General features: G+C 44.9%; 1 protein-coding gene across 1 annotated transcript in view; it reads left to right on the top strand.

Annotated features, from left to right (window-relative positions):
• Positions 1-22,654, top strand: part of LOC128697240 (protein PET117 homolog, mitochondrial) — a 28,247-nt gene extending 5,593 nt beyond the window's left edge. The window contains exons 2-3 of the mRNA XM_053788840.2: positions 12,302-12,414; positions 22,357-22,654. Coding sequence (XP_053644815.1) covers positions 12,323-12,414; positions 22,357-22,498 — 234 coding nt within the window. The 5' untranslated portion in view covers positions 12,302-12,322 and the 3' untranslated portion in view covers positions 22,499-22,654. The remainder of the gene's footprint in view (positions 1-12,301; positions 12,415-22,356) is intronic.
• The last annotated feature ends 4,595 nt before the right edge of the window (positions 22,655-27,249 follow it).

Here is a 27,249-nt window from a genome sequence, read left to right as displayed (position 1 = left end):
CCTGACCAGCCGGGCTGTGGTTCGTACGTTGGATTGCGTGCACCCAGCAGTAACAGCCTGGTTGATCAGGCCCTGATCCACCATGAGGTCTGGTCACAGACCGGGCCAAGGGGCGTTGAGCCCCGGAACTCTCTCCAGGTAAACTCCAGCCCAGAATCTAACCTGCTGGATAAGTGGGGCCCTATGGTAGCACGGAACCTAACCTGCTGTACAAGTGGGGCCCCACAGTAGCCCAGAATGTAACCTGCTGTACAAGTGGGGCCCCACAGTAGCCCAGAACGTAATGTGCTGTACAAGTGGGGCCCCACAGTAGCCCAGAACGTAACCTGCTGTACAAGTGGGGCCCCACAGTAGCCCGGAACCTAACTTGCTGTACAAGTGGGGCCCCACAGTAGCCCAGAACGTAACTTGCTGTACAAGTGGGGCCCCACAGTAGCCCAGAACCTAACTTGCTGTACAAGTGGGGCCCCACAGTAGCCCAGAACCTAACTTGCTGTACAAGTGGGGCCCTCTTGTATTTCCTTTCTGTGTCAGAGTGAGGCAAGGGGTGGCACAACATACTTGATCCACACACAAGTTTGACTAGATTACAAAAAGCTTGGGCCTGGTCACAGACCGGGCCGCGGGGGCGTTGACCCCCGGAACTCTCTCCAGGTAAACAGTACACTGACTTACAGCAATATTTGAGACAAATGAAGTGGAATAAAATATTACAAGAGATCAATATTTTTTTTTTTTTTAGGTAGACCTTTTATATTTTTGTCAAGTTGGCTAAAACAATTTTTGTTTTACTAGTGAAGTGTTAAAAAAAAAATTTTTTTGCAGTAACTCATGAAAATTAGTCTGAAGATTACAAAAAAAATTGGCAAGTATAGTGTAGCAACTGTTTCCCACCTCGAGAACTGCAATATTTTCCCTTCAGAGTGCAGGATTGTAGTTCTCACCTCCAGAACTGCAATATCTCCCCTTCAGAGTGCAGGATTGTAGTTCTCACCTCCAGAACTGCAATATCTCCCCTTCAGTGTGCAGGATTGTAGTTCTCACCTCCAGAACTGCAATATCTTCCCTTCAGAGTGCAGGATTGTAGTTCTCACCTCCAGAACTGCAATATCTCCCCTTCAGTGTGCAGGATTGTAGTTCTCACCTCCAGAACTGCAATATCTTCCCTTCAGAGTGCAGGATTGTAGTTCTCACCTCCAGAACTGCAATATCTCCCCTTCAGAGTGCAGGATTGTAGTTCCCACCTCCAGAACTGCAATATCTCCCCTTCAGAGTGCAGGATTGTAGTTCCCACCTCCAGAACTGCAATATCTTCCCTTCAGAGTGCAGGATTGTAGTTCCCACCTCCAGAACTGCAATATCTCCCCTTCAGAGTGCAGGATTGTAGTTCCCACCTCCAGAACTGCAATATCTCCCCTTCAGAGTGCAGGATTGTAGTTCCCACCTCCAGAACTGCAATATCTCCCCTTCAGAGTGCAGGATTGTAGTTCCCACCTCCAGAACTGCAATATCTCCCCTTCAGAGTGCAGGATTGTAGTTCCCACCTCCAGAACTGCAATATCTCCCCTTCAGAGTGCAGGATTGTAGTTCCCACCTCCAGAACTGCAATATCTTCCCTTCAGAGTGCAGGATTGTAGTTCCCACCTCCAGAACTGCAATATCTCCCCTTCAGAGTGCAGGATTGTAGTTCCCACCTCCAGAACTGCAATATCTCCCCTTCAGAGTGCAGGATTGTAGTTCCCACCTCCAGAACTGCAATATCTCCCCTTCAGAGTGCAGGATTGTAGTTCCCACCTCCAGAACTGCAATATCTTCCCTTCAGAGTGCAGGATTGTAGTTCCCACCTCCAGAACTGCAATATCTCCCCTTCAGAGTGCAGGATTGTAGTTCCCACCTCCAGAACTGCAATATCTCCCCTTCAGAGTGCAGGATTGTAGTTCCCACCTCCAGAACTGCAATATCTCCCCTTCAGAGTGCAGGATTGTAGTTCTCACCTCCAGAAATGCAATATCTCCCCTTCAGAGTGCAGGATTGTAGTTCCCACCTCCAGAAATGCAATATCTCCCCTTCAGAGTGCGCGATTGTGGTTCCCACCTCGAGAACTGCAATATCTTCCCTTCAGAGTGCAGGATTGTAATTCCCACCTCCAGAACTGCAATATCTCCCCTTCAGAGTGCAGGATTGTAATTCCCACCTCCAGAACTGCAATATCCCCCCTTCAGTGCAGGATTGTAGTTCCCACCTCCAGAACTGCAATATCTCCCCTTCAGAGTGCAGGATTGTAGTTCCCACCTCCAGAAATGCAATATCTCCCCTTCAGAGTGCAGGATTGTAGTTCCCACCTCCAGAAATGCAATATCTCCCCTTCAGAGTGCAGGATTGTAGTTCCCACCTCCAGAAATGCAATATCTCCCCTTCAGAGTGCAGGATTGTAGTTCCCACCTCCAGAAATGCAATATCTCCCCTTCAGAGTGCAGGATTGTAATTCCCACCTCCAGAACTGCAATATCCCCACCCATCCTTGTGCAGGATTGTAGTTCCCACCTCCAGAACTGCAATATCCCCATCCATCCTTGTGCAGGATTGTAGTTCCCATCTCCAGAACTGTAATATCCCCACCCATCCTTGTGCAGGATTGTAGTTCCCATCTCCAGAACTGTAATATCCCCACCCATCCTTGTGCAGGATTGTAGTTCCCATCTCCAGAACTGCAATATCCCCACCCATCCTTGTGCAGGATTGTAGTTCCCATCTCCAGAACTGTAATATCCCCATCCATCCTCCAGAGTGCAGGATTGTAGTTCCCACTTCCAGAACTGTAATATCTCCATCCATCCTTCAGAGTGCAGGATTATAGTTCCCATCTCCAGAACTGCAATATCCCCATCCATCCTTCAGAGTGCAGGATTGTACTTCCCATCTCCAGAACTGTAATATCCCCATCCATCCTTCAGAGTGCAGGATTGTAGTTCCCATCTCCAGAACTGCAATAATCCCATCCATCCTTCAGAGTGCAGGATTATAGTTCACATCTCCAGAACTGCAATATCCCCATCCATCCTTCAGAGTGCAGGATTATAGTTCACATCTCCAGAACTGCAATATCCCCATCCATCCTTCAGAGTGCAGGATTATAGTTCACATCTCCAGAACTGCAATATCCCCATCCATCCTTCAGAGTGCAGGATTGTAGTTCCCACCTCCAGAACTGCAATATCTCCCCTTCATGTTGCAGGATTATAGTTCTCACCTCCAGAACTGCAATATCCCCATCCATCCTTCATTATTATTATTATAATCAAAAAGAAGCGCTAAGCCACAAGGACTATACAGCGCTGCAGGGCAGGAAGGAAGCGAGGGCATCAGGTGGCAAAAGGGAGATGGATGAGCAACAGGTTACGGATAACAGCGGGGCAGTGGATGGTGAAAGGGTAAAGGGCAGCAAGAGACTGAACCAGAAAGGGCTGAGGGGAGTGCGAAAAGTATCATCAGAGTTTGTGGAGTAAATCAGTCGTTGTCAAGAAGTCAATGAGAGAGTCAGGATTAAAGGAGGGTCCATCAGCAAGAAGGGAAGGTAAAGAGAGAGTAGGGGAACGAAGACGACGTTGGAGGTAAATTCTGCGTGCTCGTTGATAGAGAGGGCAGTCTAACAGAATGTGGCTAATCGATACTGGAACTTGACACTGCTCACAGAGAGGAACAGGGTGCCTCTCCATGAGATACCCATGAGTAAGACGAGTGTGGCCAATGCGAAGGCGGGAGAGAGTGGTCTCCCAACCTCGGCACTGATGACAAGAAGACGGCCAGTAACCTATGCTCGGTTTAATAGAATGAAGTTTGTTACCGAGCAGAGTTGACCAACGTTGTTGCCAACGGGTGCGAAGGTGGGTAGCTATTGCAGCAAAATAGTCCAGAAATGGAACACCTCGATAGGAAATTGGTAGGTCATATACTGCTGACCGCGCAGCAGTGTCTGCCTGTTCATTGCCCTGTACGTCGACATGACCAGGGACCCAACAAAAAACAATATCTTTATGTTTGGTAGAGATACGGCGTAGCCAAAGTTGGATACGGAGAACTAGGGGATGAGATGTATCAAATTTTCGTATAGCCTGTAGAGCACTAAGGGAGTCTGAGACTACTACAAATGATGACACAGGCATAGATGCGATACGAATAAGTGCTGCAAGAATGGCATACAGTTCAGCAGTAAAAATGCTAGCTGAAGATAGTAAATGCCCTCGTACGACGCTGTCCGGAAACACTGCTGCGAATCCGACGCCGTCTGAAGACTTAGAGCCATCTGTGTACACAGCGGTGGCATGAGAATGAGAGTGGAAGTGATCAAGAAAAAGAGAGCGGGAAGCCACCGTAGGCAGTTGAGCTTTCGAGCAAGGGAGTGAGAAAGAACAGACCCGAACAGCTGGAACTTCCCAGGGGGGTAGGGAAAAGTGAGATGCTACATGAACATATAAAGGTGGTAACTGAAGGGAAGACAAGAGTGAAAGTAGGCGAAGAGAAAAGGGACGGAGCAAACAGGGGCGGCGAACGAATAAAGAATGTCTACTAATATCGGTGACCATTCTATAAATGGAAGGATTGTGTAGATCGTGAGAGCGTACATAGTAACGAAGGCAATGGGCATCACGGCGATCAGACAAGGATGGAACATTTGCTTCTGTATAGAGGCTCTCAACAGGGGAAGAGCGAAAAGCACCAAGGCACAAACGTAAGCCTTGGTGATGGATAGAGTTAAGGCTAGAGAGAGTAGCAGGAGAGGCCGCGGAATAAATCTGGTCACCATAATCGAGTTTCGATAAAACGAGGGCTGAATGTAGGCGAAGCAGAGTTCGACGATCAGCTCCCCAGGAAAGATGAGCAAGGGTTTTAAGAAGGTTTAGCCGGCTGTGACAAGTTGCCTTCAGAGAGGTAATGTGAGGTTTCCAGGTTAACCGACGGTCAAAGAGAAGGCCTAGAAACCTGACTGTATCACGTTCGGGGATACGGGAGCCATAGAGATACAAAGGATGATCGGAGATAACAGAGCGTCTAGTGAAAGTAATTTGGTGAGTTTTGGTACTTGAAAATTTAAACCCATGTGTGGTGGCCCAAGTGGAAACACGGTCGACCGCATGCTGGAGAGAAACTGCAATAAGGTGACAGTCAGCGCCTGCACAAGCAATAGCGAAGTCATCAACATAGAGTGATGACCAAATATTGGGTGGAAGAACAGAGGCCAAATCATTTATAGCAAGGAGAAAAAGTGTTGTGCTTAGAACACATCCCTGAGGGACACCTTCAGCTTGGACGAAGTCCGGGGAAAGAACATTATTGACTCGAACACGGAAATGTCTGTCAGTTAAAAAGTTCTTAAGGAAGGATGGTAGATTGCCTCGGAGGCCTAAGGAATGGGCCTGGGCCAAAATATTATACCTCCAAGTTGTGTCATATGCCTTCTCAAGGTCAAAAAATATGGCAATAACTGAGTGATTATTCGCAAAGGCATTACGAACATACGTATCCAAGCGTAGTAAGGGGTCTATGGTAGAACGACCCTTACGAAAGCCATATTGACTAGCGGAGAGACTGTTGTGAGTCTCTAAATACCACATTAAACGTCGATTTACGAGGCGTTCCATCACTTTGCAAACTGCACTTGTAAGAGCGATGGGGCGATAGTGGGAGGCATCATGTCCTGTAGTACCCGGTTTGCGGAAAGGGAGAACAATGGCAGATTTCCACAGCTGGGGAAGAACTCCTTGTGCCCAAATAAGATTGAAGAGGTGTAAGAGGACTACAAGGGCTGACCGATGTAAATGTTGTAACATACGAATATGAATGTCATCAGGCCCAGCTGCCGATGATCGGCAAGCTGAGAGCGTTGCCTCCAGTTCTTGAAGTGTAAAAGGCACATTATACTGTTCTTCTCCGAGAGAAGAAAAGTCCAAGGGTACTAACTCTCTGGCAGACTTTGAGGAAAGAAACGAGGGGCATAGATGGAGCCCTCGGGAAATACGGACCAGATGTGTGCCAAGTTCAATGGCAACGTCGAGAGGGTTTGCTATATCAACACCAGTGACCCGTAGAACAGGAGCCGGGTCAGGAGAGTATTTACCACTCAATTTCCTCACTTTTTTCCAGACTGCACTCATAGAAGAAGCAGAGGTGATGGTGGAAACATAGTCTCGCCAACAAGTGCGTTTAGCTTCACGGATGACACGGCGAGCGATCGCACGCTTCTGCTTAAAATCAACAAGTCTCTCAGCGGTTCTATTGTACCGGTACCTGCCCCATGCAGCACGTTTCAAACGTACTGCACGAGCACAAGCAGGAGACCACCAAGGCACACACTTCTGAGAATGCCTGCCTGAGGTGTGGGGTATAGAATGAGAAGCTGCGGTATAAACTGATGTCGAGAAGATGTGTAGGAGCTCATCAATGGAGGATGAAGAAGGAACCTCACTAAAAGCAGTGAGGTGTGAGTAAAGATCCCAATTTGCCCGATCAAATTGCCAGCGAGGGCTACGGGAAGGTGGTGAATAGGAAGGAGAAGTAAGAATGATCGGAAAATGATCGCTGTCATGTAAGTCTGGTAGAACAGACCAGGTGAAGTCTAGTGCAGTGGAGGAAGAGCAGACTGATAGATCGATGCAAGAGAGAGTATGAGTACGAGGATCAAAATGGGTGGGAGTACCCGTATTTAAAACATGGAGGGGGTGAGAGGCAAGAAAAGCCTCCAACTGAATGCCACGTGAGTCACAATGAGACCCCCCCCAGAGGAAATGGTGGGCATTAAAATCACCAAGTAACAGAAGTGGTGGTGGTAAGGATGAAACAAGAAAGGCAAAGTCTGGGATAGAAAATGCTCGAGAAGGAGAGAGATATAAAGAACATATTGTAAACCACTTATTCAAGTGGATACGGGCTGCAGTGTAATGCAGCGAGGTATGGACAAATAGTTGACAGTACGGAATATCATTGCGTAGAAGAAGGGCACTTTCATTAAAGGTCCCATCTGAGAAAGGATCCGAAGAATACAATAAATTATAGCCTGAGATAGGTTGGAAAACAGCCGAGTGTAATTTTGGTTCTTGTAAGCAAGCACCAACAGGGGAAAACCTGGAAAGCAACATCTGAAGCTCACCCCGATTACCCCTGAGGCCGCGGATATTCCACTGTAAATAGGCCATGATTGGCGATGAAGAAAATATCAGGAATCTGTAGGTAAAGGCACCTACGGACTAGAGGGGTTAGAAAAGTCAACGTGTGGTGGCATTGGAAGATGTTCAAGTAGCGAAGGAACGGAGCGTTGCGAAGAATGGGGTTGTGAAGATGGAGGAGAGGGAAGAGAAGGAACAGGAAGTGAATCAGTGTCCATTGAAGGTTTAGTCTCTGCAATATATTCTGAAATGGCTTCAAGTGTTTCTGAATTCAAAGATGTATGGGAAACCATATTGGAGATAGGAGGAGGAGGGTGAGTAAAGATTGGGACAGTAATGGACTGTACCAAAGTAGAGGGGGAGGGAAAAGTGTAAGGGACTGGAGATGAAGTGTGGGGGGGGACAGAAGAGGTAGAAACCTGGGAGGTGACAGAAGAGGGAGAAACTTGGGAGGGGACAGGGGTGGAAGGCATAGTACGAGGAGGAGGGTGAATCTCCACACTTGTAATAGAGCCAGAGAGAGGGGAAGAACTAGGTACAGAGACTGGAAAGGTAACGTGTGGAGGTGGAAGAAGGGAAGGAAGGGGCAAAGAAGATTTGAGCAATGTGGATTTTTTGGACTTCTGAGTAGAGGGGCGATTGGTATTAGGTGTCGTACGAGGTCTTGTCGATACTGGGGCTTGTGAGGAAGGACGCGAAGATGTGAGAACAGACTGAGTTGTAGTCGGGACGTCAGAGCCAAGGACAGCAAAAGGATTAGATGCCGTAATGGCTATGGGAGGGGTAACAACAGAGGAGGCTGCAGAAGATGGGACCCCAGAAGTGGGGGGATGTTTGGAAACACGAGAATAAGAAACACGGGGTAGTCTCCCTTGGAGGCGGAGATGAGTAACTGCCATAGCATAAGGGAGACCTTCTGCCTCTTTGAGGCAACGGATTTCACGTTCATTTAAGTAGACCTGGCAACGGCGGGAGTACGAAGGGTGAGCTTCATTACAATTAAGGCAAGATGGAGGTTGACTGCAAGATGTATTAGAATGGTTGTCGGCACCACAGACTGGGCATTCGGCCATAGATCTGCAATATTTCGCTGGGTGACCAAAACGCCAGCAATTTCTACATTGTTGCGGTGTAGGTATCACCTTTCGAACTTGTAACCGATGTCCCGCGACATATACAGAGGACGGGAGTTCTCGGCTGTCAAAAGTTAAACGAGCCACATTGCAAGGGTAACGTCTCCGCCCCCGGGCAGGAAGGACATAAGTGTCTACTTTGAGGATTGGGAGATCCTGGAGTTCCAGCTGTTCAAAAATGTCATTGCCACATGACTGGAAATTCTGTTGGACTATGGTATGGGGCAGAATGACAGTACCACTACAAGAATTGAGAGAAAGATGTTTTTCAATAGTGATAGGAGTAGTATCGATATTCGAAAGGAGAGAAAGATCATGAGCTTGGGTAGCATTCTGGACAGTGACGATGCGCGTACCGCTCTTGAGAGCGTGAAATGAAATATCTCTGCCAACATGACGCAGGAGCGCTTTGGCAATACTATGGTCAGAAAGGTAGGCAGAAGAAGAAGTTGGTCTTAAAGTAAAGAATTTAGTCCATTGTGTGGTCCGAAACTGAGCGTGGAGAGGGAGTGCTTGACGTGTCGGTCGTTTCCGAGTAGAATGGGAAGGTAACGACGGAGCATCATCAGGAGATTGACGTTGGCGTTTAGGAGTAGGACCGGAGTTGGTCCGGCATGAAATGGGTGGGCGATTCGAAAATTGCCGTACCGTAGAGGGAGAAGCCGGAAGCATAGTCAAAGGAGAGCGGAGTTCAGACAAATCGAAGGAGTCAGTCGAAGCCCCGGTACCTGAAGCGGGTGAGGAAACAGCACCAGCAAGAGGTACAGGGGCATCAGGAGTGTCCGAAGAGTGGTCTAAACACAAGGCAGGGTCAGAATGGGGTGCGGTATCAAGAAGGGGCCCGGGGGTAGTGGTTTCATGGACTAGGGCTGCCATGGTTAGGTTACTCCTTTGCTTTTTGTTTTTAAGAAAAAAAAAGAAAGAAGAAAAGAAAATAAAAACAAAAAAAAGAATAAAAAAAGGGGGGAGCGGGGAGGAATAGTTCCCAGGAGGAATGAAAGGGCCGGAAATCTCCCTCCGCGCCCAAGAGGACTCGACACCGCTAGTAGCGCAGATGCAGCATGGAACCCGTGCCATACCCTACCCTTCATGCCAGTAAACCAGCAATCCGGGATAGCAACCTCACATCTGCCGAGCTACCTCGGTGGACAAAAGAGAGGGCGGCCGGATATCCGCCACAAAGCATACCTCCTTCAGCCACCACCCCCGGAATCCGAAAGGTGGCTTCCAGAGATACACCCGTCGCCCAAAAGACACCCAAAGCTACTCCGGGATACCGGAGAGGGATCGGGACATCCCTAGGCAATCCAGATTCCACGGCAAACTACGCCACCGCCAAGAAACCTCAACGGAATGGGATCGACCCCGGTGTCCTTTCCCCTACCTAGGAACTAGCACGCCTGTGGGAGAAATCACGAAGGCTAAAAAGAGGAAGGGCAAAAGGGAGGGGTGAGGAGGAGGAGGAGGAATGGAAAAAGGGGAGGATGGGGAGGATGGGATAGGGGAGGGGAGAATGGGGGGTAATTAGGTTCGGTCTGAGGAAGAAGACCGACAGGGCTAATTCCTCAGACCAAGAGCCTCTTCACCACGCCAAGGAGCCCCCCTTGAAGAGGATCCATCCTTCAGAGTGCAATCATTGCTCTTCCCACCACCAGAACTACATCTTCACCCCTCCTTCAGAGTGAGGGCACTGAACTTCCCACCTCCAGGACTCAAGTCCATCTAACTGCTTTCCCTGAATCCCTTCTTTTCATTACAGGATATTTCCATAGAACTCAATAATTTGTCTCCACCTCTAGCACTGCCTTTTATCACCTGTGTTGTTTCCAGTAAGCAAGATTCCTCAAATGATTTTCTGAACTTTTATTTCTTGCTATTTGTGTCATCTACGAACTATCTTCAAAGCTTTTTTTTTTTACGGCTGTTATTTAGTTTATCAGCAACAAGCTTACATTTTGGTAAAGTTGTGGTTACATTCTAGTAGAATCAACCTTTCTACGTTTTTAATCTTTGTTTATCGCTGAACTTCTGACTTGAAGACTTATTTCTATAGTCAATAGCAGCTAGAACTGTCAGCTAAACTGAAACCATACCAACATATTTATGGGAGTTCGTATAGATAAAAATCCCACACCAGGATGAGCAGTCAGGAGTGCAACCCACTTAACCCTGGCTGAGCAATGTGTACCAGATATACAGTATTTATTATATACAAAGCAACCTAATACAGTGGGCTCCCGGTTTACGATCAGCTCCCAATGCGAACAATTATGTAAGTGTATTTATGTAAGTGCGTTTTTATGTGTATGTTTGGGGGTCTGAAATGGACTAATCTAATTCACAATATTCCTTATGGGAACAAATTCAGTCAGTACTGGCACCTGAACATACTTCTGGAATGAAATAATATTGTAAACCGGGGTCCACTGTATATTGGAAGTGGTATGGTAGTGTTGAGAGGCTGTAGGTAAGACATGAATGCTCTCATCAAGATAATTATTGTGGAAATATAACAACTCAATGGTTATAATCGTAACCATAATGTTTGAAGAGGTGGAGGGGTATGCCAGTGGAAGGTCTCGGTCAGATGACCTAAAGCTTCAGCTGTGGGTCATCATCTGACTAAGACTTGCATCAGGAAACACTTGTCCTGTTTCCTGACAGACCTTACCTAACCTAAGCTATGGAAATGCTTCATCACAAGTGACTACTTCAGTATCTTAATAAGAACTAAAGAAGCCAGTGGTGAAGAAATATTACCTTAGTGTCTTGAGGAGTGCATGTGTATCTGACCTGAAACAATCATAGTCTCATCAAATCAAACACATTGGGAACATCCTGAATTATGTATAACATTCATAATACAGGAAGTCTTCAACTTACAAACATGTTGTGGACCTCCTGTATTGTGTATAATGATATTCTACACAGTAATGATATTATACACAATACAAAAGATTCTCAACGTGTTGGTAAGCCAAGTACTTGCTGTATATACAAGGGTTTAACCCTTAAACTGTCCAAACATAGATCTACGTTCGCTCACGTAGTGCTCCAAATGTAAATATACGTTTTTTTACATGCTTTCTTATGGAGAAAATCAAGGTCGGAGCGCTACGCACGCAAACGTACATCTATTTTTGGACAATTTAAGGGTTAATGTGGTCTCTCTTGTAGACACAGATCTTAGAGCAACAGCCCTGCCTCTTTTCCCTGTTTACGCCCCTCAGTACATTTTTTCTTTTTAACACATCGGCTGTCTCCCACCAAGGCAGGGTGGCCCGCAAAAGAAAAACTTTCACCATCGTTCACTACATCACTGTCTTGCCAGAGGTGCTCTTACATTAATGTTTTTCACTGATTTCATCATTGCTTAGTTAATCTTAAGTTAATTTTAAGCCAGCCCGTAATGCTATGCATAGTATAAGTGGCTTTGGCATGCTGCTCTTATCTGTATTTTTTTTGTACCTCTGTAAGTGTGCTCAAATTATAAATAAATAAATAAATAAATAAATAAAACTGCAACATTAACACGCCTCCTTCAGAGTGTAGACACATCACATTCAATTTTTTTTTATTCTATTATGCAGTACAAAGATAAAGTTTACATGTAATAAAACATTGTAAGGCAGAAAGAAGTCACTAATATGCAATGCATTTTGGGCAGACTAATACTAATGCTTAACAGACTAGACAGATTATTTAGTGGCGGTTCCTAGATGTACAAAAAAAAAAAAAACTAAATGAACAATAGTACAATAGTAAAAGTACGCATCAATATCTAAAACTGATTCGGTGATCTCCAGTTAAGTATCAGTTCCCAAAATTAATACACAAAACTCTCACTTGGACCATTAACTAGTTAATGGTCGGACCAAAATGGCATCATAAGTTTCTTTCTCCTATGTGCTGGTTATTTGTTTATTGTGCCAGTCATGGTATTGAGACTTTTTATCTCCCCAAAGTAATATTGCAATGGTTATTAAAATACTGATATTGTATTCACAGTGAGGTGCCGTCTCCTGTATCATGTCGCTGGCGTCTAAGGTGACACTGGGTGCAGCGTGCTGTACCACCCTGGGCATCATTGTTTATGTTCACATAAAGCAGAACATTGACAGGTAGGTTCATATGCCCCATCATACCCATCATGTGAACCATCATACACATGTGCACCATCATACCCATCATATGCCCCATCATACCCATCATGTGAACCATCATACACATGTGCACCATCATACCCATCATATGCCCCATCATACCCATCATGTGCCCCATCATACCCATTACAGATGTTTTGTTGGTAGGTAAGACACAGGCAACAGTTGGGCAATTTTATTCCGAAACGTTTCACCTACACAGTAGGCTTCTTCAGTCTATTTTCTGTATTCGACTGAAGAAGCCTACTGTGTAAGCGAAACGTTTCGGAATAAAGTTGCCTAACTGTTCCCTATGTGTCTCACCTACCAACCTGTAGGTATTGTGTATCATTTTGATATTCACAGATGTTTTGTATTTTATTCTATGATCAAGAAATGGTTCACATCCCTGGCATCTGTACTAAGTTTAATCAGGCCATAAACACACATACAGATAATGCAAATAGAAATGCTTAATTTCTTTTATACAGTACACAGATAATGTTGTTTATATGTCACAGAATATTGTTAGGCAAAAAATAAAGCCACTAGTATGTGGTACATTTCTAGCAGACTAATACAGTGGACCCTCGACCAAGAATGGCATCGATTAACGATAAATCCGACTAGCGATACATTTTAATGCAAATATTTTGCCTCGACTAGCACTAAAAAACTTGACCAACACTATTCGTTCCGTCTGAGACGCGTCCACTTCTGGCCAGTGTTTACAAGCCAGCCACCGCGGTCGCTTCTAAACATACAATCGGAACATTTCATATTATCACAGCCTTTTTAGTGATTGCACCTGCAAAATAAGTCACCATGGGCCCCAAGAAAGCTTCTAGTGCCAACCCTACAGCAAAAAGGGTGAGAATTACTATGGATATGAAGAAAGAGATCATTGTTAAGTATGAAAGTACGTAGAGTGCGTGTCTCCGAGCTGGCCAGGTTGTACACAAAACCCCAATCAACCATCGCTACTATTGTGGGCAAGAAAACGGCAATCAAGGAAGCTGTTCTTGCCAAAGGTGCAACTATGTTTTCGAAACTGAAATCGCAAGTGATAGAAGATGTTGAGAGACTGTTATTGGTGTGGATAAACGAAAAACAGATAGCAGGAGATAGCATCTCTCAAGCGATTATATGTGAAAAGGCTAGGAAGTTGCATGACGACTTAATTAAAAAAATGCCAGCAACTAGTGGTGATGTGAGTGAATTTAAGGCCAGCAAAGGTTGGTTTGAGAGATTTAAAGGGAAGGGAAGTAACCCCAGAAAAGGACTTGCCACCTCAAGTCCTAATGGAAGGGGATTCCCCTTCTAAACACTAAGACCATCAACACTCTCCCCTCCTCCCATCCCATCAATCATCACCAGATCTTCAATAAAGGTAAGTGTCATGTAACTGTGCATGTCTTCTTCAGTTTGTGTGTATTAAAATTAATATTTCATGTGGTAAAAACAATTTTTTTTTCATACTTTGGGGTATCCTACACGGATTAATTTGATTTCCATTATTTCTTATGGGGAAAATTAACTTGACTAACGATAATTTTGACTAACGATGAGCTCTCAGGAACGGATTAATAGCGTTAGTCGAGGGTCCACTGTACTACTGCTTAACTCTTAAAATGTCCAAACGTAGATCTACGTTCATGCGCATAGCACTCCAAACGTAGATCTACCTTTTATTCTACATGCTTTCAAATGTGAAAAAACGTAGATCTACTTTCGGAGCGCTACGCACGTGAACGTAGATCTACATTTGGACAGTTTAAGGGTTAAAGACTACAGCAGAACTAGAATTAAGAGTTATTAAATGTACGAAAGGAGACGTAGCTAAATGAACAATGGTACAATTGTACAACCTTAAGAGTATACATTAATACTTCAAACTGATTTAATGATCTTCGGTTAAATATAATTACCTTTGATGAACAGTAGACACCCGTAAGTCATTCAGTAAGTAAGTTTACTCAGGTATACACAAATACAGTTACATAGATTATCATACATACCAGCATATGTGTAGAGAGCCTTAGACAACCCAAAAAAGTTACACTTATTTCCATTGAGTATTCTGCGATTTAAATTTAGTTTTGCCAGTAGATTGCCATTTCCATTAAGGCGTGCCAGAGTGGAATTCATTTCCATTGGCGGTGCATATTTTCATTAACGTTGCGGTAGGCAGGAATTAAACCCCGCACACCACACACTGGACAACCCCATTGTCTTAGCACTGCTGGGGAGGGTGAGGGGATGTAAACAAACAGCTGCCCACATGGGTCAGTATCTGGACACGTATCATACGATTTTCCCCATAGTGCACATCACTCAGCTATTCCCTCTTAATCATCCCATCTCATCTCTGGATATTTATCATGGAATCTAAACAAACTGTCAGTGACACTGTAAACAATGTATGTTAAAATAATTGTGTATTTATATACAGTGGACCCCCGCATAACGATCACCTCCGAATGCGACCAATTATGTAAGTGCGTTTGTATGTGTATGTTTGGGGGTCTGAATTGGACTAATCTAATTCACAATATTCCTTATGGGAACAAATTCGGTCAGTACTGGCACCTGAACATACTTCTGAAGTGAAAAAATATCATTAACCAGGGGTCCACTGTATATACAGTGGTACCTCGAATTTCGGTCATAGTTTGTTCCAAAAGGCTGTTCGAGTGCCATTACCGAACGAATTTGTTCCCATAAGGAATAATATAAATTAGATTAATCCGTTTCAGACCCCCAAAAATACACTTACAAAAGCACTCACAAAAATACACTAACATAATTGGTCGAGTTGGGAGCTGTATGAAACTCGAGGTACTGTTGCCATTGTAGTCTTGAGGTAGCTTTAAGTTTGCTGGAAATGCTCTGCATAACCAGAGGCTTTGTGCATGTACAACCAAATGTCAACCAACACTGTACAAACATAGTGTCATGCGGAAATAAATTTTTTTCTTTGTCTGGTGAAGCAAGATAGAAAATTAAGCATGAAATTCCATCTTAAAAACACTGGAGGTGTTTGAGATGCTGTAGGGTGGTGAGAGAAGATTTGGTCGGATTTTAAACCTGGAGGGTTAGCCACCCAGGAAAGTTAGTGCATCATCAAGGACAGTCTACACCAGGTGACTAACACCTAGATACCTACTTCCTGCTAGGTGAACAGGGGCAGCAGGTTTAGGATAACTAACACCCAGGTACCTACTAATTGCTAGGTGAACTGGGACAGCAGGTGTAAGGAAACATGCCTAATGGTTTCACCTGTGCCGGGAATTGAACCATGGACACTCAAGTGTGTGAGGCGAATGCATCACCAACCAAGCCATGTGTCATGGAGATGATACAAGTGTCTGGTGTTAGAGAATCAAGAAGTTGTTCAGTTAAAGACACGGCAAAGATAACGGTTTCTGCAATAAGTAATCGTCGGTGCGACACAGAAAAAATGAAGAACAGGTCATAACAGCTAAATTGAAGTTTACTAAATATGTAAATTGAAAAAAGGAAGGTATTCACCTGATGGCCTTATTATCAGGGGAAAAAAAATAAGCCTTATTTTACTATATAACAAGTGTGTGAAGTGGAAGGAGGCGTGCACGGTTGTGTGTATCCCGTGGCTTGGTTGACAACGCACTTGCTTCATACACTGAGTGTCCGTGGTTCGATCCCTGGGTGGGTGGAAACACAGGGCGTGTTTCCTTACACCTGTTGTCACTGTTCACCTAGCAGTAAGTAGGTACCTGGGTGTTAGCTACCTTACACTTGCTGTCACTATTCACCTAGCAGTAAGTAGGTACCTGGGTGTTAGCTACCTTACACTTGCTGTCACTATTCACCTAGCAGTAAGTAGGTACCTGGGTGCTAGGTGACTGGTGTGGGTGGCATCCTGGGGGACAAGATTGAAGGCCCACAATGGAAATAAACCTGACAGTCCTCGATGACGCACTGACTTTCTTGTGTTATCCTGGGTGGCTAACACTCCCTACCCTGGGTTATCCTGGGTGGTTAACCCTCCCTACCCTGGGTTATCCTGGATGGCTAACCCTCCATACCCTGGGTTATCCTGGGTGGCTAACCTTCCCTACCCTGGGATATCCTGGGTGGCTAACCCTCCCTACCCTGGGTTATCCTGGATGGCTAACCCTCCCTACCCTGGGTTATCCTGGATGGCTAACCCTCCCTACCCTGGGTTATCCTGGATGGCTAACCCTCCCTACCCTGGGTTATCCTGGGTGGCTAACCTTCCCTACCCTGGGTTATCCTGGGTGGCTAACCTTCCCTACCCTGGGTTATCCTGGGTGGCTAACCCTCCCTACCCTGGGTTATTCTGGGTGGCTAACCTTCCCTACCCTGGGTTATCCTGGGTGGCTAACCCTCCCTACCCTGGGTTATCCTTGGTGGCTGTTGCGAACCCATAAACAAACAAATAAAGGGAGGTGGTTGACTGACCACTTGGGTGCTGCTATAGTTGTTACCTGGCAGTACCCTGTGTGACGTCAGCACACCCAATGTAGGGGGCTGCTTAGCTAGCCTCAGTGTCAGAAAGAGAGTATTCTCCACAGTGCGTTCGCCATCGCTCACTGAGCCTGACGGCCTCAGAGAGAGTGTATTTACCAGTGTGTTCACTTCTGCTGGTCACCACTGCTTGACACGCACCAACGTTACTTGGTTTACTGCTGATTATCCCACAATGTTGTGAAGACACAGTCGAGTTAGTGTCGTGTGAAGACACAGTCGAGTTAGTGTCGTGTGAAGACACGGTCGAGGTGGTGTCGTGTGAATACACAGTCGAGGTAGTGTCATGTGAAGACACAGTTGAGGTAGTGTTGTGTGAATACACAGTCGAGGTAGTGTCATGTGAAGACACAAAGTAGTGTTAACGGTGTTGTGTGTGAGTTTGTCAGTAATAACACAGGTGAAGGTTGTAACACAAATCATATGTCATTAACAAGGTGTCATGTAACCCTGTACAAAAGGTAGTGTCTTGTGACACAGACAAGGAGTATCATGACAGAGAGAACAGGGTGTCAAGTGACAAAGAGGAAGCGTGTTATGACGCAGAGAACAGGGTGTCATGTGACACGGAGAGAAGGCGTGTTGAGTGATACAGAGACAAGGGTGTCTTATGACACGGAGTAGTAGGAGTGTCATAAGACTTAGGGAAAGGTAGTGTCTTGTGACACGGGTTAGGTAGGGTCATGACTACATTGTTAGTGTGACGTGATATTAATGCCAAAGAATATACTCTCATTTTATTATGTTTCTGTGTAAATCAAAAAATACTCTTTTATGTTAAAGAATAATTTTACCATAGTAAAGATTATAAAGTATTGTATGTGTTTTTGTACTACGGACTATGTTGCAAGTTTGGTAATGGGAGACTTTATTAATTATACTATACGCCTGTTAATTTACCTTCCCATAGAAGCTTCATTACCAAATTTGTAATATTGTAGTAGTGGCTAACACTCCCTACCCTGGGTGGCTAACACTCCCTACCCTGGGTTATTCTGGGTGGCTAACCCTCCCTACCCTGGGTTATTCTGGGTGGCTAACACTCCCTACCCTGGGTTATTCTGGGTGGCTAACCCTCCCTACCCTGGGTTATTCTGGGTGGCTAACCCTCCCTACCCTGGGTTATTCTGGGTGGCTAACCCTCCCTACCCTGGGTTATTCTGGGTGGCTAACCCTCCCTACCCTGGGTTATTCTGGGTGGCTAACACTCCCTACCCTGGGTTATTCTGGGTGGCTAACCCTCCCTACCCTGGGTTATTCTGGGTGGCTAACCCTCCCTACCCTGGGTTATTCTGGGTGGCTAACCCTCCCTACCCTGGGTTATTCTGGGTGGCTAACACTCCCTACCCTGGGTTATTCTGGGTGGCTAACACTCCCTACCCTGGGTTATCCTGGGTGGCTAACACTCCCTACCCTGGGTTATTCTGGGTGGCTAACCTTCCCTACCCTGGGTTATCCTGGAAGGCTAACCCTCCCTACCCTGGGTTATCCTGGAAGGCTAACCTTCCCTACCCTGGGTTATCCTGGGTGGCTAACACTCCCTACCCTGAGTTATCCTGGAAGGCTAACCTTCCCTACCCTGGGTTATCCTGGGTGGCTAACCTTCCCTACCCTGGGTTATCCTGGAAGGCTAACCCTCCCTACCCTGGGTTATCCTGGAAGGCTAACCTTCCCTACCCTAGGTTATCCTGGAAGGCTAACCCTCTCTACCCTGGGTTATCCTGGAAGGCTAACCTTCCCTACCCTGGGTTATCCTGGGTGGCTAACCTTCCCTACCCTGGGTTATCCTGGAAGGCTAACCCTCCCTACCCTGGGTTATCCTGGAAGGCTAACCTTCCCTACCCTGGGTTATCCTGGAAGGCTAACCTTCCCTACCCTGGGTTATCCTGGGTGGCTAACCTTCCCTACCCTGGGTTATCCTGGGTGGCTAACCTTCCCTACCCTGGGTTATCCTGGAAGGCTAACCCTCTCTACCCTGGGTTATCCTGGAAGGCTAACCCTCCCTACCCTGGGTTATCCTGGAAGGCTAACCTTCCCTACCCTGGGTTATCCTGGGTGGCTAACCTTCCCTACCCTGGGTTATCCTGGAAGGCTAACCCTCTCTACCCTGGGTTATCCTGGAAGGCTAACCCTCCCTACCCTGGGTTATCCTGGAAGGCTAACCTTCCCTACCCTGGGTTATCCTGGGTGGCTAACCTTCCCTACCCTGGGTTATCCTGGAAGGCTAACCCTCCCTACCCTGGGTTATCCTGGAAGGCTAACCTTCCCTACCCTGGGTTATCCTGGAAGGCTAACCCTCCCTACCCTGGGTTATCCTGGAAGGCTAACCTTCCCTACCCTGGGTTATCCTGGAAGGCTAACCCTCCCTACCCTGGGTTATCCTGGAAGGCTAACCTTCCCTACCCTGGGTTATCCTGGAAGGCTAACCCTCCCTACCCTGGGTTATCCTGGAAGGCTAACCCTCCCTACCCTGGGTTATCCTGGAAGGCTAACCTTCCCTACCCTGGGTTATCCTGGAAGGCTAACCCTCCCTACCCTGGGTTATCCTGGAAGGCTAACCTTCCCTACCCTAGGTTATCCTGGAAGGCTAACCCTCTCTACCCTGGGTTATCCTGGGTGGCTAACCCTCCCTACCCTGGGTTATCCTGGAAGGCTAACCTTCCCTACCCTGGGTTATCCTGGAAGGCTAACCCTCCCTACCCTGGGTTATCCTGGAAGGCTAACCTTCCCTACCCTAGGTTATCCTGGAAGGCTAACCCTCTCTACCCTGGGTTATCCTGGGTGGCTAACCCTCCCTACCCTGGGTTATCCTGGAAGGCTAACCTTCCCTACCCTGGGTTATCCTGGAAGGCTAACCTTCCCTACCCTAGGTTATCCTGGAAGGCTAACCCTCTCTACCCTGGGTTATCCTGGAAGGCTAACCTTCCCTACCCTGGGTTATCCTGGGTGGCTAACCTTCCCTACCCTGGGTTATCCTGGAAGGCTAACCCTCCCTACCCTGGGTTATCCTGGAAGGCTAACCCTCCCTACCCTGGGTTATCCTGGGTGGTTAACCTTCCCTACCCTGGGTTATCCTGGAAGGCTAACCCTCCCTACCCTGGGTTATCCTGGAAGGCTAACCTTCCCTACCCTGGGTTATCCTGGAAGGCTAACCCTCCCTACCCTGGGTTATCCTGGAAGGCTAACCCTCCCTACCCTGGGTTATCCTGGAAGGCTAACCCTCCCTACCCTGGGTTATCCTGGAAGGCTAACCCTCCCTACCCTGGGTTATCCTGGAAGGCTAACCTTCCCTACCCTGGGTTATCCTGGAAGGCTAACCCTCCCTACCCTGGGTTATCCTGGAAGGCTAACCCTCCCTACCCTGGGTTATCCTGGGTGGCTAACCTTCCCTACCCTGGGTTATCCTGGAAGGCTAACCCTCCCTACCCTGGGTTATCCTGGAAGGCTAACCTTCCCTACCCTGGGTTATCCTGGAAGGCTAACCCTCCCTACCCTGGGTTATCCTGGGTGGCTAACCTTCCCTACCCTGGGTTATCCTGGAAGGCTAACCCTCCCTACCCTGGGTTATCCTGGAAGGCTAACCTTCCCTACCCTGGGTTATCCTGGGTGGCTAACCTTCCCTACCCTGGGTTATCCTGGAAGGCTAACCCTCCCTACCCTGGGTTATCCTGGAAGGCTAACCTTCCCTACCCTGGGTTATCCTGGAAGGCTAACCTTCCCTACCCTGGGTTATCCTGGGTGGCTAACCTTCCCTACCCTGGGTTATCCTGGAAGGCTAACCCTCCCTACCCTGGGTTAGAATATGCAGTGCTGACCTGCCTGATATAAATTACAGTGGTGAGTGAGTCCGGCGACAATACAAATACACATTATTTGTTTATTTGGTACAAAATAATGTAATTCACATCTAACATAATACTTGTAGGAACAAAAGAAAGCCACTAGTATACAATATATTTCGGGCAAACTAGTTGATGATGATTGACTGATGATGATTTTTTGACTGATAATTGATGACTGATGGCTGTTGATATTTGATGACTGATGACGATTGATGATGAACTGCCAGATAAACATTGCAGAAAAGTTTGGATGACCAACATTGACACTGCGACACACACGAGTCTTTGCAAATGCTGGTAAACTTGCAGACCTCTTTCGACAAGGACCACCAGTGGTCTCAAAACATCACTGGAAAGCATGCCCTGAGAGCGGGTACTTGCGCCTTATCGTCTGCTATGTACAGAACTGCAGGGTATAGCGAACTAGTGGTGTCAGGTGTAGATAAGAGAGTTAGTTACCATCATCTACAGTGAGGCTACATAACGGTGTTATCACAGTAGATAAGAGTATGACAGTTACCATCCCCTACTACCACATACCTAGCTTCTTCTTTAATATACGCATCTCTTATTACACTTCTGTATTGGATTACTAAATACCTCCAGTATTTTAAAAACTAGGTACACCTACCATCCGGCTTACGACCGAGTTCAGTTTCGAGAAACCGGTCGTAAGTCGAACTTTACTACTGAATATCAACAAAACATTTTTGTAATGACTTTATTTTATTGTTTTATTTTGGTATTTCATGTTTTACTTTACTTTTTATGTTGTTAGTATTGTATTTTATACTGTAAGGTTTAGGATAAACACTGTGTACAACACAAATACTTGTTTATTTCCCAGAAATTTGGCATAAAAAACACAGTCATAAGTCGAGTGGTCATAAGTCGAGCAGGTCGTAAGTCATAAGTCGTAAGTCGGATGGTAGGTGTATTATTATTCTATTTGTAATAATGATTTAATATTAAGGCCGCCCAAAATGCTATGCCTATCAAGGGGCTTTCTATAAATTATAATAATTATAATAAACTGTAGTTGCTCGTTGACTTACATTCCAATGAACCCGATGTAAGTCGAAAATATCATGAGCCGATTGTGAGTACATGATTAAGTAAGTTTATTCAGGTATACACAAATACAGTTACATAGATTATCGTACATGGCAGCATATGTGTAGAGAACCTGGGATAACCCAAAAAAGTCAGACAGAGCGACTTATTTCCATTGGGGTTTTTTGATAAGTAAATGAATAACTGTCACTGAATAAGTAAATTAACAAATAATTACTGTAATTAAATACCATATTGAAAAATAAATAAATGAATACAAGTTTATCCTATCAATAAATGTATTGTATAGTACAAAACACTTTTACAATGCATTGACTTGATTACAAAGGATGTACGGGTACAATACGTGTAGTACTTGTCAATGTATATTGCTGTCGCACCATTGTAAAGTCAAAATATATAAAGTCAAACCATTGTAAAGCTTGAAGCATCTGTAATCCAATTTATAGAAATAATGTTTGCTTGTTATCTACAGAGAGAGACTACACGAAGGTGTCATCAGAGACGTGGAGCGTCAGCAACGACGCAAGACCGAGAACATTTACCTCCTCCAGCAACAAGCTGACCTCACTAAACAACTGCGGAACGACCAAAAAAAGGCAGAGGAGAAAGGATAGGGGTTCAGAATAACAAATATTAACCACCAGGCTGTGGGGAGGCATTGACCCCCTTCATAGTGCAATTTCTTTTGTAAATGCAACTGAGAAAGTACATTCAAAATTGGATAGCACATGGAGAGGTCTTTATTAGTGTAGTGTGCTATTCAATCTTGGATGTGGTCTTTAAAAGAGTATTCATAACAAAGATTGCTACTTAGAGGTGGTTTGTAGGAAAAAAAAAAGGACTGTATTTGTTGTACAGGTTATATAAATTTTTGATTTTTGTTAAACATTGGTTTTACTTACTCCAAAAGATAGCAAAGCATTATACAGCAGTCCTCCGCCCCACCTCCCGTATCTGCAGGGGATGTTTTCCAAGACCTGCCATGGATACCTGAAACCGTGGATGGCAGCGAACAGTATGTACAAGTCTTTTCTCGTTTACATTCATACCTTTGATAAAGTTTAATTGATAAATTATGCAAAATTAAGTCCATAATTAGTACTTTTTCACTGATGGGAAACATGTCACAGCTTTGAAGAACTGCCAGCATCGCTACTTTTGTGCTTTGGCATTATTATTTATTATTATTATCACACTGGCCGATTCCCACCAAGGCAGGGTGGCCCGAAAAAGAAAAACTTTCACCATCATTCACTCCATCACTGTCTTGCCAGAAGGGTGCTTTACACTACAGTTTTTAAACTGCAACATTAACACCCCTCCTTCAGAGTGCAGGCACTGTACTTCCCATCTCCAGGACTCAAGTCCGGCCTGCCGGTTTCCCTGAACCCCTTCATAAATGTTACTTTGCTCACACTCCAACAGCAGGTCAAGTATTAAAAACCATTTGTCTCCATTCACTCCTATCAAACACGCTCACGCATGCCTGCTGGAAGTCCAAGCCCCTCGCACACAAAACCTCCTTTACCCCCTCTCTCCAACCTTTCCTAGGCCGACCCCTACCCCGCCTTCCTTCCACTACAGACTGATACACTCTTGAAGTCATTCTGTTTCGCTCCATTCTCTCTACATGTCCGAACCACCTCAACAACCCTTCCTCAGCCCTCTGGACAACAGTTTTGGTAATCCCACACCTCCTCCTAACTTCCAAACTACGAATTCTCTGCATTATATTCACATCACACATTGCCCTCAGACATGACATCTCCACTGCCTCCAGCCTTCTCCTCGCTGCAACATTCATCACCCATGCTTCACACCCATATAAGAGCGTTGGTAAAACTATACTCTCATACATTCCCCTCTTTGCCTCCAAGGACAAAGTTCTTTGTCTCCACAGACTCCTAAGTGCACCACTCACTCTTTTCCCCTCATCAATTCTATGATTCACCTCATCTTTCATAGACCCACCCGCTGACACGTCCACTCCCAAATATCTGAATACATTCACCTCCTCCATACTCTCTCCCTCCAATCTGATATTCAATCTTTCATCACCTAATCTTTTTGTTATCCTCATAACCTTACTCTTTCCTGTATTCACCTTTAATTTTCTTCTTTTGCACACCCTACCAAATTCATCCACCAATCTCTGCAACTTCTCTTCAGAATCTCCCAAGAGCACAGTGTCATCAGCAAAGAGCAGCTGTGACAACTCCCACTTTGTGTGTGATTCTTTATCTTTTAACTCCACGCCTCTTGCCAAGACCCTCGCATTTACTTCTCTTACAACCCCATCTATAAATATATTAAACAACCACGGTGACATCACACATCCTTGTCTAAGGCCTACTTTTACTGGGAAAAAATTTCCCTCTTTCCTACATACTCTAACTTGAGCCTCACTATCCTCGTAAAAACTCTTCACTGCTTTCAGTAACCTACCTCCTACACCATACACTTGCAACATCTGCCACATTGCCCCCCTATCCACCCTGTCATACGCCTTTTCCAAATCCATAAATGCCACAAAGACCTCTTTAGCCTTATCTAAATACTGTTCACTTATATGTTTCACTGTAAACACCTGGTCCACACACCCCCTACCTTTCCTAAAGCCTCCTTGTTCATCTGCTATCCTATTCTCCATCTTACTCTTAATTCTTTCAATAATAACTCTACCATACACTTTACCAGGTATACTCAGCAGACTTATCCCCCTATAATTTTTGCACACTCTTTTATCCCCTTTGCCTTTATACAAAGGAACTATGCATGCTCTCTGCCAATCCCTAGGTACCTTACCCTCTTCCATACATTTATTAAATAATTGCACCAACCACTCCAAAACTATATCCCCACCTGCTTTTAACATTTCTATCTTTATCCCATCAATCCCGGCTGCCTTACCCCCTTTCATTTTACCTACTGCCTCACGAACTTCCCCCACACTCACAACTGGCTCTTCCTCATTCCTACAAGATGTTATTCCTCCTTGCCCTATACACGAAATCACAGCTTCCCTATCTTCATCAACATTTAACAATTCCTCAAAATATTCCCTCCATCTTCCCAATACCTCTAACTCTCCATTTAATAACTCTCCTCTCCTATTTTTAACTGGCAAATCCATTTGTTCTCTATGCTTTCTTAACTTGTTAATCTAACTCCAAAACTTTTTCTTATTTTCAACAAAATTTGTTGATAACATCTCACCCACTCTCTCATTTGCTCTCTTTTTACATTGCTTCACCACCCTCTTAACCTCTCTCTTTTTCTCCATATACTCTTCCCTCCTTGCATCACTTCTACTTTGTAAAAACTTCTCATATGCTAACTTTTTCTCCCTTACTACTCTCTTTACATCATCATTCCACCAATCGCTCCTCTTCCCTCCCGCACCCACTTTCTTGTAACCACAAACTTCTGCTGAACACTCTAACACTACATTTTTAAACCTACCCCATACCTCTTCGACCCCATTGCCTATGCTCTCATTAGCCCATCTATCCTCCAATAGCTGTTTATATCTTACCCTAACTGCCTCCTCTTTTAGTTTATAAACCTTCACCTCTCTCTTCCCTGATACTTCTATTCTCCTTGTATCCCATCTACCTTTTACTCTCAGTGTAGCTACAACTAAAAAGTGATCTGATATATCTGTGGCCCCTCTATAAACATGTACATCCTGAAGTCTACTCAACAGTCTTTTATCTACCAATACATAATCCAACAAACTACTGTCATTTCGCCCTACATCATATCTTGTATACTTATTTATCCTCTTTTTCTTAAAATATGTATTACCTATAACTAAACCCCTTTCTATACAAAGTTCAATCAAAGGGCTCCCATTATCATTTACACCTGGCACCCCAAACTTACCTACCACACCCTCTCTAAAAGTTTCTCCTACTTTAGCATTCAGGTCCCCTACCACAATTACTCTCTCACTTGGTTCAAAGGCTCCTGTACATTCACTTAACATCTCCCAAAATCTCTCTCTCTCCTCTGCATTCCTCTCTTCTCCAGGTGCATACACGCTTATTATAACCCACTTCTCGCATCCAACCTTTACTTTAATCCACATAATTCTTGAATTTACACATTCATATTCTCTTTTCTCCTTCCATAACTGATCATTCAACATTACTGCTACCCCTTCCTTTGCTCTAACTCTCTCAGATACTCCAGATTTAATCCCATTTATTTCCCCCCACTGAAACTCTCCTACCCCCTTCAGCTTTGTTTCGCTTAGGGCCAGGACATCCAACTTCTTTTCATTCATAACATCAGCAATCATCTGTTTCTTGTCATCCGCACTACATCCACGCACATTTAAGCATCCCAAAATTAAAATTAATTTTTGGGCCACAGTAAACAGTGGATAACTGAGACTGCAGATAATGAATCCACAGACATGGGGGTTGTGCTGTAATCATAAGTAACAGTAGTTGTGGCATTTACAAAGCACTCTGTTTAGGTCACTCATTGCTGACAGTCATAAAAAAAAAAAAAGAACAGTGGAACCTCAATTCTCAAATTCAATTTGTTCCAGATGTCGATTTGACAATCAAAATGGATGACAACCAAAGCAATTTTTCCCATAAAGAATAATGTAAAAAGAATTAATCTGTTCCAGACCCCAAATGACAATACAGTGGACCCCTGGTTTCTGGCCGGTGCGGAAATCGTACAGTTAGGATTTCGAGCACTTTTTTCGGCGAAATTTCCCCCAGGTTTCATACATCAGCTCAGAAATCGATGGTACCGGACGCGTCCATCTGGACCACTCATACATTCGTGACTCACTCTGGGGCATATTAAATGTCTTACTTTACCTTAATACAGTGGACCTTCAACCAACAGCATTAATTCGTTCCAGAGAGCTAGCTGTTAGTCGAATTAATTTTCCCCATAAGAAATAATGGAAATACAATTAATCCGTTTCAGACACCCAAAAATATTAAACAAAATAATTTTTTTTTACATGAAATATACATTTCCCTACACAAAAATGAATGGGACATGCAAAATAAACAATAATTAAATGCCACTTACCTCTATTGTGGAGTTGTTGATGAGTGATGAGACGGTAGGAGGGCAGATGATGCAGGTGTTTTGTTTGGAAGGGGAACCCCCTTTCATAAAGACTTGAGGTACTAAGTCCTTTGGTGGGGTTACTTCCCTTCTTGGTTTTTTAATGCCACTAGGACCAGCTTGAGTGTCACTGGACCCCTGTCGCACCAAAAATCTGTCTAGAGAGCTCTGTTTTTCACGTGCCCTTAGGATTTCCCTAAAATGGGACACAAGAGTGCCATTGTACATGTTGCCAATATGGCTTGCAACTTCGGTGACAGGATAA

This window comes from Cherax quadricarinatus, chromosome 89 (genome assembly GCF_038502225.1).
Source record: "Cherax quadricarinatus isolate ZL_2023a chromosome 89, ASM3850222v1, whole genome shotgun sequence".
In the NCBI taxonomy this organism is placed as follows: domain Eukaryota; kingdom Metazoa; phylum Arthropoda; class Malacostraca; order Decapoda; family Parastacidae; genus Cherax; species Cherax quadricarinatus.
This window is presented reverse-complemented; position numbering and strand designations above follow the sequence as displayed.